Genomic DNA, 16,674 nt, shown 5'->3' on the forward strand with positions numbered 1-16,674 from the left:
CGACTCCAGGAGAAGTTGCTCCCAGATAATGCGATGAATGGGATAACAAGAGTTTAAACACCAAGAGAAAAAGACATTTGGGAGGTGAGGGTGGCTTTGAGACAGTGATAAGGACATAGAAGACTAAGCAAATGGGGAAAATGACTACTTCTAGGGGTGGGAAGAATACTATATGGAAGAAAGGAAAGCTAATCATAGTTTATTATGTGGGTAAGTAATGGATGGCATTTCTTTTGTAATGATGCAGACATTGAATATTAATGTAACCAAAATGTCCAATAATCCACATTGGGAGAGGGGGGAATGACAAGGTGTGTGGTTTGGTAGGAAGGCCATAGTAAGTAAGCGGAAAAAGGCCATAGAGCTGGAAAATCAAGACCCAGCAAAGGAAGCTGTTTGTTTAGTGCTAGGAAGACAAATACTGAAAGAATCAGCTAAACAAAAAGTGGCTGTCTTTGGGTAGGTGGAACTGGGAGGAATGCAGCATGTATGCATATGCCTTGTGCAGGTATGTGGGACTTGGAATTGTGTGCACGTTTCATTTTGAGAAAGATAAAATTAAAAAAAAAAACCACTTCAAAAGTTAAGTAGTATGGAAGATATAAAATCAAGTTTATCAGCTGTTATAAAAAATTATATTGAACGCAAATACTTTATTTTACTAAATGTAAATGGGCTGAATTCCACTGTTAAAGAACAGAGGCTGTCAGATTGGGTTATTCAACCATTTTGCTATAAGCACCTATTGCCCTGTATTCTAAGAAAGCATCTGATTGGGCTTTGTTGTTTCTCCTATTTGATCATATCTGTGGAACTGCTTGTCAAAGTTCTCTGCCTCCCCTACTCAGGGAATTAACATGTGACTCTGAGCTAGGCCATTAGGACACTGGAAACTTATTCTTGATCTTAGCAACATAAAGTCTAAAAATTTTATTCTTGATCATAGCAACATAAAGACTGAAAATAGTTGGGACTGATCCATCCCAGGTATAATACTATGAGGAGACAGTCCATCTGCTCCTGCCACCTGGAGCCCCCAGCTGCCTGGTTCCTCTCCTTTCCAGGAAAACTAGAAGTTTTCCTGCTGGTTCTGTCTCATGAATTCCTTTTCAGTTTTAACCAGTCAGTCAATTTCAGTTGCTTATAACGAACTCTATCTGATAAGATTAAACCTCAAATAAGATTCAGCTGATACACACACACACACACACACACACACACACACCCCTTTAATTTTAGTCTTTCTTTCTTTGTCTCTTATATGTAAGTTTGTAATAAATCAGTAAGTAAGTAAGGCAGGTAAAAACAAAAAGAAAGTAGAACTTAAGGTCCACAAAACAGAATTTAAGCAGAGAAACATTAAAGACAAAGTGGGTCATTATCTAAAGATAAAAGGTGTGATTCATAAGGTAGGTGTAACAGTCTTATAGGAACCCGAAAAACTTAGATAAATACAAATATATAATGAAAAAACTCTTAAAAACTGAGAAGACGTAATCAATAAAAAAAGTACATTTGTAGTGGGGGATTTTAATTTATCTATTTCAGAATTTAACGGATAAAATAGAATATGGAGATACATCATTATAGAAATAAGTAGAAAATGTGAATAGGGAAAGTCCATGTGATAAATAAACGTCTGAAAAGATGCTCAACCACATTTAGGGGAATGCATGTTAAAGTAACAATAAGAAATCGTCATACTGGCCAAAATTCAAGAATTACAACATCCAGTGCTAGGGAAAATACAGGAAGAAAATAGGTACTTTCAAAAGTTATATGGAAATGTAAATTATTACAGTAATTTTTTTTTTTTTTCCTTTTTTTGAGAGTGTGTGTATGTGTGTGCACGTGTGCATGCAAGCATGGAAATAAGGGCAAGGGGAGAGGGAGAGAGAGAGTCTTAAGCAGGCTCCACACCCAATGCAAAGCTTGTCATGGGGCTCAATCTCATGATTCTGAGATCATGACCTGAGCCAAAATCAAGAGTCCAATGCTTAACTGACTGAGCCACCCAGGTGCCCTTATTTTTAAAAAAAAAAATATTTTATTTAAAAAAAAATTATTACATTATTTAAATCATTACAATAAATTCAATATTTAGAAGGAAGTAACCTTTAAATATCTCTTAACTGTAAATGCTTATATCCTTTGACTCAGCAATTGGAATTTTGGGAATCTGTCCTATAGAAACAATGGAATTAGAATGTACTGGATATGCATGTAGACATTTTTGTTACAACATTATGTGTAGTTGCCAAAAACAGGAAAACCTGACTAGTCATAAGTGGAATAATTCTGAATAAAATTGAAATGCATCCATACTATGGGATGTTATTCAGTTGTTAAGGGAGTTGGCACTGTCTGTAAACATGGATGTATCATTGACTAGGAAAGCAAGTGGTAAAATAACATGTCTGATTTAACCCATTTCTATAAAATATATAATAGAAACCATGTGTGTGGTATATATGTATCTATGAATATTCACATGATCATGAAGAAAGGTCCACGTGGAAGCATCAGCCAGGCTGTTACCAATTGTCACTTTAGGGGGGTGGGATAGAGAAGGAGATTGTGAATTTCTTTCACTTTCTATAATCATATGATACTTTTGTCATTAATGAAAAATTAACAACAGAACAAGTAAAAATATTATCAGAGTAAGGCATTTTCTAGGAAACATGTAGTATTTAATCAGCAACAACCTGAAAGTCTTAAGTGGTGAAGAAATCGATAGGTATGTTTTCCTGTGAATCACAGCAGCATTTGTTTTTATTCTCCGTGATCAGGATTTGTAGTGTGTTATCTTATATTTTAATTAAAGTGAGGGCTACCCATTCTATGCTGTTAACAAGGTTCTGTTGTGATACTTCTAAACTATTGTTGCTTTGACAGGACTGTCGTCATCAGTGGAACACAATATAATGGAGTTGGAACAAGAACTTGAAAATGTGAAGACTCTTAAGACAAAATTAGGTACTGTACATTTTTGTTCCTGACTCATGTACTTGTCTTGGATTCTTTCCAAAGACTTGCCTATAGTCTGAAATATTAAAAAAAGTTATGAAATCTTTAGGGTATGTTACAAGCTTCCAATCTGTCCAAAGCTATAGATACAGACTGTTTTTTAGTTTGGGGAGAAGATAAACATGTATGTACTCCCATTTTTGTTTTGTTTTGTATGTGCATAAAAGGACTTTTCAGATGCTGATGTTCAGAGATGTCACTCTATTGTCTCTTCACTTGCATTATTTCTGACGAGTAATCTGTCCTCCTCATCCTTTGAATTGTCTTTTTTCTGTCTCTGCTTTTAAGATGTCCTCTTTGTCACTGACTTTGAACAGTTTGATTCAGATGTGCTTTAGGGTAGTTTTCTTTATGTTTCTTATTCATTGGGTTCATTGAGTCTCTTGGATCTGGGAATTTATAGTTTTCGTCTAATTTGGAACATTTTTGGCCATTGTTTTTCCAAATGTTTTTTTCTTTTCCTCTCTGTGCTACCCTTTCGGGGACTCCAGTTACATGTACACTGGCCCACTGGAAGTTGTCCCCCAAACTCAACGGATATTCCTTTATTTTTCAGATGTTTTTCTCTGTGTGTTTCATTTTGCATAGTTCCTCTTACTATATCTTCATGTTCACTACTTTTTTCTTTTGAGTATCTAATCTGCATTTAATCCCATCTATTGTATTCTTCTCAAACACTGCAGTTTTTTTTATTATTGTTTTTAAATAGGCTCCACGCCCAGCGTGGAGCCCAGTGCAGGGCCTGAACCCACGACCTTGAGATCAAGACCTGAGCTGAGATTGAGTCTGATGCTCAACCGACATAACCCAGGCATCCTCAGACAGTGCAGTTTTTATATTTAGAAGTTCTGTTTAGACCTGTTTAGTCTGTGTCCTCCACTTTTTAAAAAATATGGAATATATTATAATAACACTTACAATGTTTTTATAACTTTTGTGTTAGTTCTTGATAGATTTTGATTGATTGACTTTCCTCCTCATCATTGGGTATATTTTTGTGCTTTTATGCATGCCTAGCGATTTTTGATTGGATAGTGGACATTGAGAATCTTACTGCTGGGTGCTGATATTTTTGTATTCTTGTAAGTGTGGAACTTTGTTCTGGGATGCAGTTAAGTTACTTGGAAGCAGTTTGATATTCTTGGGTTTTGCTCTGAAGGCTTGTCAGGCAGGGCTAGAGCAGCATGTCCTCTAGGGCCAGTTGTTCCCACACTAAGGCAACAATGCTTGTCATTTATGAGGTCTCATTCTTACCTTGTGGGAGCAGGCCCTATTCTTGGCCCCTTATAATGGTTGGATACTCCTGCTCCATGGGTGGTTCTTTCTTCAGGGGTGGGTTGTTTGTTCATGTACCTGAGCTGATCTTTACCCTACTGAAGACTCAAGGATGACCCTTTGAAGATCTGTGGAGTTCTTTCTCTGAGGACTTTTGTCTGTGGTACTTTGCTCTGTATAGTCCAGCTAACTTGGTCTCTCCACACTCCCATTTTATGTCCTCAACTCAAGGAATGAGTTGGGCTTTGCTTGGGTCCCTGTGCCCTCTGCTGTGGCCAGCAAACTGTCGCAAGAGAGTAAGCAGGAGCAGACCCAGGGCTTGCCTTGTTTGCTTCCCATCTCTCAGAGAGCTTTGGCTTTCTGTCACCACACATCCAGAGTCTTGAAACTGTTTCATATGCATGTATTTTTTGTTTCCTAATTGTTTCAGCCTGGATGGAAAATTGGTCCCTATTATTACTCTGTTTTCAGAAATGAAGTCCAGTGTTTTATTGTTGAAAATTTATTCATTTTCATTTTTCTTTTTTTATTGAAGTATAATTACCATGCAGTGTTATATAGTGATAGTTATATAGTGATTTAGCAATTCCATATATTACTCAGTGCTCATCATAGTATTTTACCCATCCTCCACCCACTTCCTCTGCCAATCATCAGTTTGTTCTCTGTATTTAAGAGTGGTTTTTTTGTTTGTCTTTTTTTACTTTGTTTTGTTTTGTTTCTTAAATCCCACATGTGACTGAAATCATATGGTATTTGTCTTTGTCTGACTAACTTACTTCACTTAGAATAGTACACTCTAGCTCTATCCATGTTGTTGCAGATGGCAAGATTCCATTCTTTTTTGTGGCTGAGTAATATTCCTGTGTGTGTGTGTGTGTGTGTGTGTGTGTGTGTGTGTGTGTAAATGTATACAAATCACATCTTTATCCATTCATCTGTGGATGAACACTTGGGTTATTTCCATGTCTTGGCTATTGTAAATTAATGCTGCAATAAACATTGGGGTGCATATGTCTTTTTGAATTAGTGTTTTTGTTTTCTTTGGGTACCCAGTTTTGGAATTACTGGATTGTTTGGTAATTCTCTTTTTAATTTTTTGAGGAACCTCCATAGTGTTTTCCATGGTGGCTGCACCAGTTTGTATTCCCACCAACAGTATATGAGGGTTCCTTTTTCTCTACATCTTTGCCAACACTTGTTATTTCTTGTGTTATTGATTTTAGTTATTCTGACAGGTGTAAGGTGATATCTTATTGTGGTTTTTATTTGCATTTCCCTGATGATGAGTGATGTTGAGCATCTTTTCATGTGTTTGTTGGACATCTGGATGTCTTCTTTGGAAAAATGTCTATTCAAGTCTTCTTTTCATTTTTTAATTTGGTGCTGGGTTGTATAAGTTCTTCATATATTTTGGATATTAACCCTTTAGTGGATATATCATTTGCAAATGCCTTCTCCCATTCTGTAGGTTGCTCTCATTTTCATTTTTGTAAACAACATCATATTGTGTCAAGTTACTTTATTCATTCTGCTGTTGGTGGATATTTGATGTGTTTCTCTTTTGTTATTATGAATAATACTGGTATAAACATTGTTCTCCATACCTCTTGGTACACATGTTTTTTCAGGGTACATACCTGGAAGTGGAATTATAGGATCATTGAGTATGTGAATATACAGCTTTCTAAAATAATGCCAAATTGTTTTCCCAGGTAGTTGTATTATTTTGCATTTGTTTTAGGCACGAGTAAGACTTCCTGTTGCTTAGCATCTTTGTCAACAATTGACAGTGTTGGACTCTACATTTTTACCAGTTTAGTGGTTGTGAAGTGGTTTTCACTGGTGTTTTAATTTATATGTCCCTGATTTGTGTTTCCAGTGTTCATTTAGCTTCTGCTTGAAAAACATCTGCTAGCATTTCATTAGTGCTGGTTTGTTGGCAACGAATTCTCTAGTTTTTGTTACCTGAAAACATTTTTACTTGCCTTCTCATTGGTAGGGCATTTTTACAGAATTTAGAATTCTTATCTGGTAGTTTTCAACATTGAAAAAATGTCTTTTTAGTGTCTTCTGGTTTCTGGTTAAAAGTTGTATTGTTGCCCTTTTGAAAGCTTTTAAGATTTTCTTTTTGTCTTTGTTTAGTAGTTCTACCCTGATGTGCTCAGGTTTGGTTTTCTTTGTGTTTATTCTTCTGAGATCTGTGGCGCTTCGTCAGTGTGTGGCCTAATGTCTTTTATCCATTTGGGGACTTGCTGGCCATCGTCTCATCAAATGCTGCTTCTGCTACTTTTCTTTTAGTTCCTTTGACCTTAGCTGCACATGTGCTAGACCTTTTCACTCCTGTATTGTTTTCTGAGTTTCCCCTCCTTTATCACATTCTTTGATCTGTGATATTTTCTATTGATGTGTTTTCCATTTCAGTGTCTTTTCAGCTGTGTCATAACTATTGCTAAATTATCTCTTGAAGTCTTAATTTTAGTTACACTATTTTTCAGTTCTACAATTTTCATTCAGGTATTTTCTAGATTCAAATTATGACATTTGCCATCTTGTCACTTACCTTATTGAACATATTAATCAGTTATTTTAAGACCTCTTTCTGATAAGTTCAATATTTGGATAAACTGAGTCTGTTTCTATTATCTTTTTTCTTTGTCCTATCTCCAGGGAACATTTGATTGAGTGTCAGGCATTTCTTATACAAAATAAAAACTCTGGATAATGTTTTCTTCTTGAGAGGATTTACTTTTTCTTCTGGTAGGCAGTTAGAGTAGGGACAAATCCTTTCATCTGTCTGGGCTGGTGATAGTTCCAGAGTGGGTTTTGGTCTTCTTGAGAGTCGGTCGCTTTGCAGTTTGGCCTTGCTCCTAGTGTATAGCTTTCCTAAGTGAAAGCCTGGGTGTTTTGTTGTTGACTATGATACCATCTTCTTAATGTACCCTGAACTTTAGTTTTTATCTCAAGAAATGTGAGCCTGACAGAAGCTTTGCTCCTTCTCTTTGCTGTACCTTCTAGTCACTTTCTCAGCCTGCTGGCCACTGGTGCCTTACAGGGCAAGAGGCTGAATGTTAGGCTCCCTTCTTTTTTCTTTCCTTTTCTCTGTGATCATAGCCTCTCAAATTTTGGCTGCCTTGGTAGCCACACACTCCAGTTTTTGTTTTCCTGATGCTGTTGAGTTTGCTGAAAGCATTGCTTTAGCATCATTTTCTTTCACCCACTGATATTTGCTTGATTTCTCAGCTTTGTGGGGCCATGTCATTTTTTTGTTGGAAAACTCTTGAGGGAAAGATAGTGCAAATGTGAGGGCTCACATCAATCCATTTCACAGAGTATTGACCTCATAGTTCTGTTGTGGTAGCTCTGTGATTCCTTCATGTATTTTTTTTTTCTTAGTTAAGTTTGATTTGTTTTTACCAGTTGTTCATAGCATGAGGATTGGTGTGATAATCAGGTAGATCATTGTAGCCAGAAGTTTGCTTCCACCTTTAGAAAACTGGAGGTATTTATCTTTGGATTAAAGGGGATTTTTACTCATGTTAATTAACTTTATTCACTCAAATCTATATCAACGTGTAAATCTACATCAAATACAAATATTTCTATATTTTCCTAGTAAACCATGTATTAACAGTACATTTTGTTAGCAACTGAAATGTCTTTACAGAGCTAAAATGTAAGCATCATAGGATTGAGCTATTTAATGTAGCAAAGTGATTTTAAAACTCTGATTTTTATAGTTTTTGGAGGAAAATTAAAAATAATTTATGTTTGTGAAAAAGAAATATACAAAAATAATACATACTGATTATAGCAGTAAGGAATGAAAATATGGGTCTGGAGAGAATTTTTGGAAATCTTTTGTTGTATTTTGTTTTTTTTCCTAATAGAGAGGCGAAAAAAAGCTTCAGCATGGGAAAGAAATTTGGTGTATCCTGCTGTTATGGTTCTCCTTCTTATTGAGACAGTAAGAATTTATTTGCCTAGTTAAATAAAGCAAATTATTTTTTATTTACTTTGATATTTCAGTATGGCAACTCCCTCAGCTAAATGGTTTCAAGTAAACTGGTTTTCTATCAACAGGATTAAAATCCATCTATACTTTTATTTGGAAGAACTCAATAAAGCAAAAATGGAAATTAATGGCAATTTTTAAAAAGTTCTTAAGATTAACTATTTCCTCATGAAAGCAGGACATTTATTCTTTTGTGCCATTTAGAATTAAGAGACAAGGTATTGCAGATATCTTGCTTCAGACTATGATGGGATGTGAAAATTATATTATTAAATTAGTTCTAATAACATTTTAACCATTTTTTAAATCTGTGGAGTTGTGGGTTTCCAATTGGGAATCAGTCAGTAACTGGATCTATATTATTAGCTTTAGTCACAAGCTTTGAAATTGTAATAATTTGCAGAAGCTTTTAGAGTTTATTCTGGAGTTTTTGCAGATAGTTTGATTACTTTCGGTTTGTTTGTGTGTAGAATTTTGGTCTTCTCCTCTGTTCTGAAGCGTATATTTGGTTGATAACTTAGATTTTAATACATGTGTACTCACAAAATATCTGTGAAATTCAGAACTGATAATCATTTTTTGTGTTGTAGTCCATCTCGGTCCTCTTGGTGGCTTGTAATATTCTTTGCCTGTTGGTTGATGAAACAGCCATGCCAAAGGGAACAAGGGTAAAGTGCTTTAAATGTCTTTCTTTTGCAAAAGTGTTCTGTGTATATACCCAGAGTGTTTCAAATAAGTAATTTAAAACATCACCTTTCTGCACCTATGTTTCAGGTTGTATGAATTTCTTTATGTAAAGAGCCTTTGTAAACAGTGTTTGTGAACTATGACTTTTGTTTCTAATTTCTTACTTTTGGTTGGCCAGCCCTTTTACCAAATATCAGAGTTTCCTTTTAGATTTTGTATCACAGTTTATTTTAGTTTTACTAAAGTTCATATTTGTAATTCTTTAAGAAAATGTATACTCTGTGAAATAGTGATGTGGAAGGAGTTTATTAGATGGATTCATAGTGTTTGCAAAAGATCCTGATCTGTGGTTGGTAGACTTATGTTTCAGAAGAGTCACACATTTTATGAAACTGAGTCAAGTGTTTAGTTACTGGAGGAGAGTCAGATGTACATCTTTTCATGAATTTGTTTTCTCTCTTGTTTAAAAGTTGATTCTATTAAATTCTATCTTTTAGCCTATTTAAATATATTCTCCATATAGAAGGTAGTTATCACTAAAGATTCGTTTTTGGCATAGTTCTAGGAGTCTCTGTAAACTTTTGATTGCTTAAAGTAGCATTTACATCCTAACATTTTCTTACATTTTTCTAAGTCAGTAGCATTCTTATTCCCCATAGAAAGGACTTCAAAACTCTTCCAGACTTTTAGTGCCGCTTCTCTCTCTGAACCAGAGGATGTATACCTTTCTTCTCATAGAAACAAGCCAACATCAACCTAAATTTCTTCCCTTCAGTCCAAGACGGAGATACCCTGTTCTTTCAAAGCTAATTTTTTTTCAGCCATATTCTCCAGTTAGATCCTGCCCTCCTCTGACTTTTGCTGGACCTTGTGCCTTCTGTTACTGCCCATTGTCTAGCCAGCCCACATGCTTTCCAGGTGCCTCATTCCACAAGCAACAATAACACTAAACAGTACTTCATCTGCACCCTGGTCTTCATCTTTTGTTAGACCCAGATTCATTGATGGAGCAGGACATTATGTGCTGTGGTGGCTTCTACTCACTTTGGAACCCCTTGTGCACACTGCACACTGCGTAAGCCCCGAGCCCCATAGTACATCATTGTACCATCCCCTTAGCGTGTCACAGAGAGGGACTTACACCTGGTAGGGCCTGTGCATGATTGTGTAAATAAACCAGATCATCTTAATTCTGCCTGGAGGACTTCTCTTGAGGTAGGGAATATTTCCAAAATGTTTTTCACCCAGCCAATAAGCTTTCTATTAGCATTATTCATTTCTTTGTCAAAAGATTGACAAAAAGTTGATAGTTCTTTGACTTGTTTATATATATGAAATTTCCATGAGTATTCTTACTTCTCTATGCCAAAATTAGAATGTATATATGGTATGTATGATATTATTTATTGGTTTATTTTTTACTAACCTGACTATACATTCTTAATTTTCCTGGTATTTTTGTTTGATACAATTAAAGCTGATAGTAGAACAGTAGTTCATATTTGAATACTTCCTTTAACTGGTAAACTTTGAAAATATTCTTCCTACTTTAGTAAGAAATTATTTTTTTGCCTGTTTGGTCTCATTAATAAATACTGGTTTTTCTGCTTGTTGTCTTTTAAGTTCTAGATAAAGATAGGTTTTGACAATAGGTATAATGTTTTGGAAAAATGTGTAGTGTTACCTTAAAAAAAATCTGTGTTAATTAAGTTGTATCTTTTAAAAACGTCTGAATTCCCAAGGAAGATTTGGGGAAACAAAACTTTCAACTGCAGAAATAGGATATACACATTCACTTTCTTTCTATGCTTAGCCTACTTTGATATATTTTAATTGTATAATTTTATATGTTGTTGTAGGGTTTATTTAAATAATTATATATTCTATTCCTGTGGTACTGTTTTAAAAAGAATTTCTTCCAGTAATATTCAGGACTTTTAACAATAAGTATAATATCATTTTGATAAGTAAATTACATTTGAGATAAATCAGAGATGTTTTGAGCTTGTTAAAATTATTAACACGTGCTTGCATTAGTTGATGAACGCAATCTAATGTCATGTTTTATTGTCCTTAGAAAATCTAGATGTTATTCTAGGGTATTAAACATTCCTAATTCCTGTATTTATGAAACAGTTTTAGGGAAAGCAAATATATAGTGTCACTGAATTCTGAAAAGCGATTTTTCCCCCCCCCCCAGGGTCCTGGAATAGGAAATGCTTCTCTTTCTGCTTTTGGTTTTGTGGGAGCTGCACTTGAAATCATTTTGATTTTGTATCCTTTCTTTAACTAAACATTGTTTAACAAATTTTCTGTTTAGTTTTCTGGAACAGTGGTAACTTACTAAGACACTTGCCTAGAAGGGAAAAACAAATCAGTCTTCCTCAAGCACGCCAAGTGGCTTTTGTTTTGTTTTTCTTTTGGACCTTAAGAGTTTCTGGAGACTACTGAGGACTTAAGGAAACTTGCATTCTTTGGAGAGTTTTTTCCTTGATTCTCACAGCTATCTTATGGTGTCCTCTGTTGTCGGTTTCTATAGCCTCCGATTTTTTGGAAATTTTATTCCCAAGAAGGATGACACAACTATGACAAAGGTAAGGTGAAGTCTTAGGTGGCTGTGCTTCCCTTTTGCGTTACAAGGCAAACGAGCTGTTTTATTTTGTAATCACCCTGAATGGTTCATTTGCGGTGATAGGTATTTGTTTGTAAATTGCATAAACACAAACTGAAAGATTTTCAAAATGCTGAATGAGTGGGAAAAGGATGTGCTGCTCTGTTTAATTTGGATGGCATCCATTCACTTGTAAATGCATACAACTGCAGAGCTTGTTAACCAGCTACAGAAGGCTACTGAAAGGACTCTTTCTCCTCTAAAGAAAACGTATTGCTAATGAGTAACTTTGATTGTGCAAACTGTACTTCAGGGAGCTTGTTTGAAATCTGAAGAACTTAGTTGCTACAAGTAGTAGAGACAAAGTATTTCAAATTTGAATAATTAAAGCAAGACGGAAGAGTTCTATTCAGAAACATTTTGTAGTCTGAGGCTAATTTGACTTCCTACAATGTGTCATTGGCTTTGGAATAACAAAGACTGTTACCTTATATAGTGACTGCATCTTTTTAAAATATTCCCACAGGCTGACCATGAAGAATAAGTAATAAGAGCTGCTGGTTTGTTTTTATTATATATCACATATTTTCAGCCTATCTTAAATTAAAAGGGAAAAGTTATTTTATGTACTTTATTTACCTATCTATACAATGTTATGCTTATTGAGATACTTAGCATCTAGTTTAAGTGATCATCAGCATTAATCAGTATTTTCAGCTCCTTTTATTTAATATGAAAGAGTAAGCATAGGACACATTGGAAATGAATTATTAGAATTTAGGGGTTTTAGATTTCTAGCTTTTTGGTATTAAATCTTGTAATAGTTGAATGTATTAGAAGTAGATATTATATATCTTGAGCAGTAGTCTGGCTTTAAAAATATAGTCAGAAGTGTTAAATGTATTCATTCTATTTTACTTGACAGGCAAACCTTTTTAAAATTGGCAACCTCAATCAATAATGTAAAGTGCATTGTCTGAGGTGTAATTTAAGTGTTCTATAACTTTACATTTGTGCCAGCTACTGTAAATACCTTCTAGAACTTTACAGATGTAACTTTAAATATTTGTAGAAAACGTTTCTTAGTCTCTTTAAATTCTGTATTGAGTAATACTAAGAAGTTAGCAAAGTACAGTACAATAGTACAAGGTAAGTAAAATGTGCAGTAAGTTCCCAGAATGTGAGTAGATTGATTGCATTTGTCATTCTGCTGTCTGACTGCCCAATATTCTTTGTGATCCCCACACAGATCATTGGGAATTGTGTGTCCATCTTGGTCTTGAGCTCTGCGCTCCCTGTGATGTCAAGAACACTGGGTAAGTTTACAGGAGAAATGTCCGTTTGAAATCCATACCTTGTTAACATATCTTTCTTAAACTTCTGCCTTAACTTTTAGTTTTTGCACTTTTTCAAAAAGATCATCCTTTGAAATAGAGTATTTCCTTTCACATTATTTTATAACTTCTATACTTCGTTCATGTAGAGAACCATACCAAAACAAGTACTTGTATCAAATAAAGACCATTTATTTTTTTAAAATACTTAAAAATGTTCCTTCTCCAAACAGTGGACAGTTCTTTCCACTGACTAGTTAAGCTTTTGAGTTCTCTGGTGAGAAAACTGTGATATTAAAAAAAATGTTTAATGTCTAGAAAGTATTAAACTAATTTTTCTTATATGAAATGTGTTTTAAAACTTATAATTTAGCATGTGGTGTAAAAAATTGAAAATGTGTAAAACTTTTTTAAGCTGCTTCATATCCATGAAATAGACTTGAAAACAGTGAGGTCTTTGCGAGCATGTGCAGATTTCAAGGGCATCCTTTGGTTGTTGAATTTTTTTCTTGCCTGTCATTTATATAGTTTTCTTAATTTTTCAATTTACAGGAACGTTGATCATCTTTTAAAACTAATACATTTCTACGTTGTCATTGAAATAGTTGAACAAATCTTCACTTGGCCTTCTTATCTTTTATAAAGCATGTTGCAGGCTGTGATCTCACTTCTTGGCTAAATATTATTTCAGACAAAAGTTTCCGTTAGGCAGTTCTGTTTGGTTTTCTGGACCTAGGTTTCCACTTAAGAGTGTTCACAAATGATGAGAAGAATCCCATCATTCAACCTTCACAAGTTGCTCATAACAAAAATTACTAGTTGCTTTGAGTTGCTTTTGTTTACCTCTTCTGTTGCCTCCGTTGTTGATTCAAGACTCCTGGCCAGCAGGGAGGCAGGCTGCAAGAGGGAAATAGAGGCTTTATGGTTATCTGCGCAATGCTTACCGAGAATTTCATGTTTTAGTAAGAAGTGAAATCGAAGTATAAATGTAAAGAGACCACTGTTTCACAGACTAATAGAAAGCTTATTTACTTAGTGGTCTTACCTCTTTTGTGTTTGCTTTATAGGACTTGTTATTGTTTTGACATCTGCTTATGGTGTGCTAATCTTGAAAATGCCAAAAGTATGCACTTTAGTAACTTCATTTGTAACTAAGTGATATCATTTGTTTTATGACAGTCCAACAATAATTTCTGTGATATTATAGCCACCCTACCATTTAGTCATTTATAAAACTCACTGTGATCTGTTATTTAAGATTAATTGTTAATAGTGATATATACTGATTTTATGGAAAAAAATTGCATGGTGGGTATGCTTTTAATACAAAGAAAACAACTTAATGACAAAATTTGCTTTTTGAAGATCAACAAATTAAATTCCTGAGTAGTTTGCCATAGAGATAACTAAAAAGAAGAAAAAGAAAGATGGGACAATTAGAATGCAGCTAACAAACGCCTGGACCCAGCTGTCCAAACAGGATTAATGGAGCGCATTAGGGTACAGTGAGTCATGTGGCGCTTTGCAAAATATCAACACGCACTGCATTACAGGTTATGCCCAGTGGCACTGAATAGATGAAAAGAAGTAAATACGTTAAACAGATTCATGGAGGCTTTTCATAGTATTAAAAAAGCAAATTTCTGGACTAAAAGAAGCAGCTTTATTTTAGTATTATGGGAAATGCAAACTAGAGAGTTACTTTGTAATTCCTCTATTAACCCTTTAGGACTGAGCCTTTGATTTTTAAGAAGATAAAATGTGGAGAATTGTCATGAATGTTATCCTGGTGTATAACAGGGTTTTGATTTACCAGCTGAAAAGCTCATAAGCCTAGAATAGAGGATGTGTTTCACAACCACATTCCAAGCTGTGAAAGTTTTCACCCTTTCTCTTTGCCTCTCCCAAGGAAAGCCTGACCCTTAGGATGCTCTCATCTGCCCCTGGGAATCCCACGAGCAGCACCCCGTCACTTACAGTGAAATGAGAAATGAAATAGCAAGGAAAAATCCAACATTACCTGTATATGAGCAGCTTTTCTCTTATTTCAGCAATTTGTCAGTGATAGTTTTTACTTTAATTGTAAATCGAAAATACATTGAGTCCTGTATAAAATAATTAATTTGGTGATATTTTTGCTTCAAAAATGAAAGTGTTATATGAATTTTATTGTTTTTGGCTTTTTAATTTGTTAGCTGGTGTTACTGGTTCAACGGAGGCAGCATTAAACTCTAGCTTTAGACTTCCGTGCCTGGTGTGATAGGACACATTCATTAAAGAAGTCCTTTGATCAGCTGCTTATATTTGAATATGGAAAAATTTGTACTAATTGAAAAATTGCCACAGAGTAGATTTTATAAGCGTATCACTTGACAACTAAGAATTAAGTTGTGAGGACGATTTTGACCACGTATTTTTGGCTAAATATAATTAATGTAAATGATGGTTTTGTTGTCTATAGGAAACACAAAGAATCTGAGCTTAACATTTCTTACTCAAACTCTTTAAAGCCCTTTAAAAAAGTAATGCCATGTCAGTGCATATGATTTCCAAAACATTGCTTTGCTGCCTATTTAGACTTTAGTTTTGAAGAATCCAACATTTTGGGGGACTTGATGTCTGTATGTGCAGTAAACAGTTTACTGTTTGCTTTGACCCTGACTAGAGGAGGTGGCTGGCGAGCAAGGTGAAAATAGAACAGGACCAAGCCTAAGGAACTCTCTGTAGATGCCCAAACTTTTCTGCAATAAAATATTTTAAAAGCAGCAATGAATTCTGTAAGAACAGATTTTGTAAGATTGCTGACATGTTCTTTATTATGTTTAATCAAGAAACTACTGAGAGATGGACCTTTTTTCACATTGTTACTTGCAATCTCCTTTAACAGGGAAAATTTTTCTCAAATGTAACCAACAGGCTTTGCAATACTGTTACTAATTTCTTTTTTAAAATTGTTTTTATAGTTATTCAGCTATCCTGAAGCTCTTTCTGTAACTTGTAAATTATACAAGGCCCAAATGCAGAGTTTTAAAAGAAAATGTACTTAGGATACTAAAACAAGAACATTTACCCCTTTGAATCACCTTGAATTTATTTTTTAGTACTTCCATGTATTTCTCTGGGTCCCATCTAGTCCCTCATCTTGCAGGAGATAAAGTGGATTACTCTTTCGTTCCTTGATGAAGGGAACCTGTTTAAAAACTGGTCCATCTTGGAGAGGTCTTGATTTCGGGTTTCATAAATATACTATTAATCTTTACCCTGGGCCAATTCTCTCCAATTCTCAGTGTAAAACAAAAGTGAATGATGCTTAGAAATGACAAATGCAAAATAGAAGTATAAATCATAATATGTATTCCTAACTATGACTTTGATTAAAAATAATTTTAAACGCCTTCTTGACAAATTCTCTATGACTTACTTATATTCAGTTATATTGCAGAGAGAGAGTGGCACTAATTGATTTTTGGTTGATTACTATTGTTCTTATATCTGAACAATAAATTTGTATATCTAGTTATGATTTTTAATAATAAAGAGAAAGTTATTGTGTGTCAGATGTCTAAAAGTTAAGAGACTAACTAATGCTCAATCCTTAAATGCTCTTTATTCCCAGTATCTACTTGTTATATTCTTCTGGTGCCACTCTTATTTCAGGGAACATAGTCCTGTCTGAGAAAATGTCATGTTGGCCACAGATTACATTACCTAGATAATATAGC

At 34.7% G+C, this 16,674-nt stretch overlaps 1 protein-coding gene across 6 annotated transcripts in view; it reads left to right on the forward strand.

Moving 5' to 3' along the window:
- Nucleotides 1–16,674, forward strand: part of LMBR1 (limb development membrane protein 1) — a 164,159-nt gene that overhangs the window by 123,522 nt on the left and 23,963 nt on the right. For 3 of the 6 annotated variants that reach the window (XM_032394415.1, XM_032394414.1, XM_032394413.1), the window contains 6 exons: nt 2,899–2,979; nt 8,196–8,272; nt 8,911–8,988; nt 11,208–11,281; nt 11,511–11,601; nt 12,868–12,934. In XM_032394415.1, coding sequence (XP_032250306.1) covers nt 2,899–2,979; nt 8,196–8,272; nt 8,911–8,988; nt 11,208–11,281; nt 11,511–11,601; nt 12,868–12,934 — 468 coding nt within the window. The other 3 variants (XM_032394417.1, XM_032394418.1, XM_032394416.1) reach the window with 3 other exon arrangements.

Source organism: Phoca vitulina, unplaced genomic scaffold (genome assembly GCF_004348235.1).
Source record: "Phoca vitulina isolate PV1807 unplaced genomic scaffold, GSC_HSeal_1.0 scaffold80, whole genome shotgun sequence".
Lineage (NCBI taxonomy): Eukaryota > Metazoa > Chordata > Mammalia > Carnivora > Phocidae > Phoca > Phoca vitulina.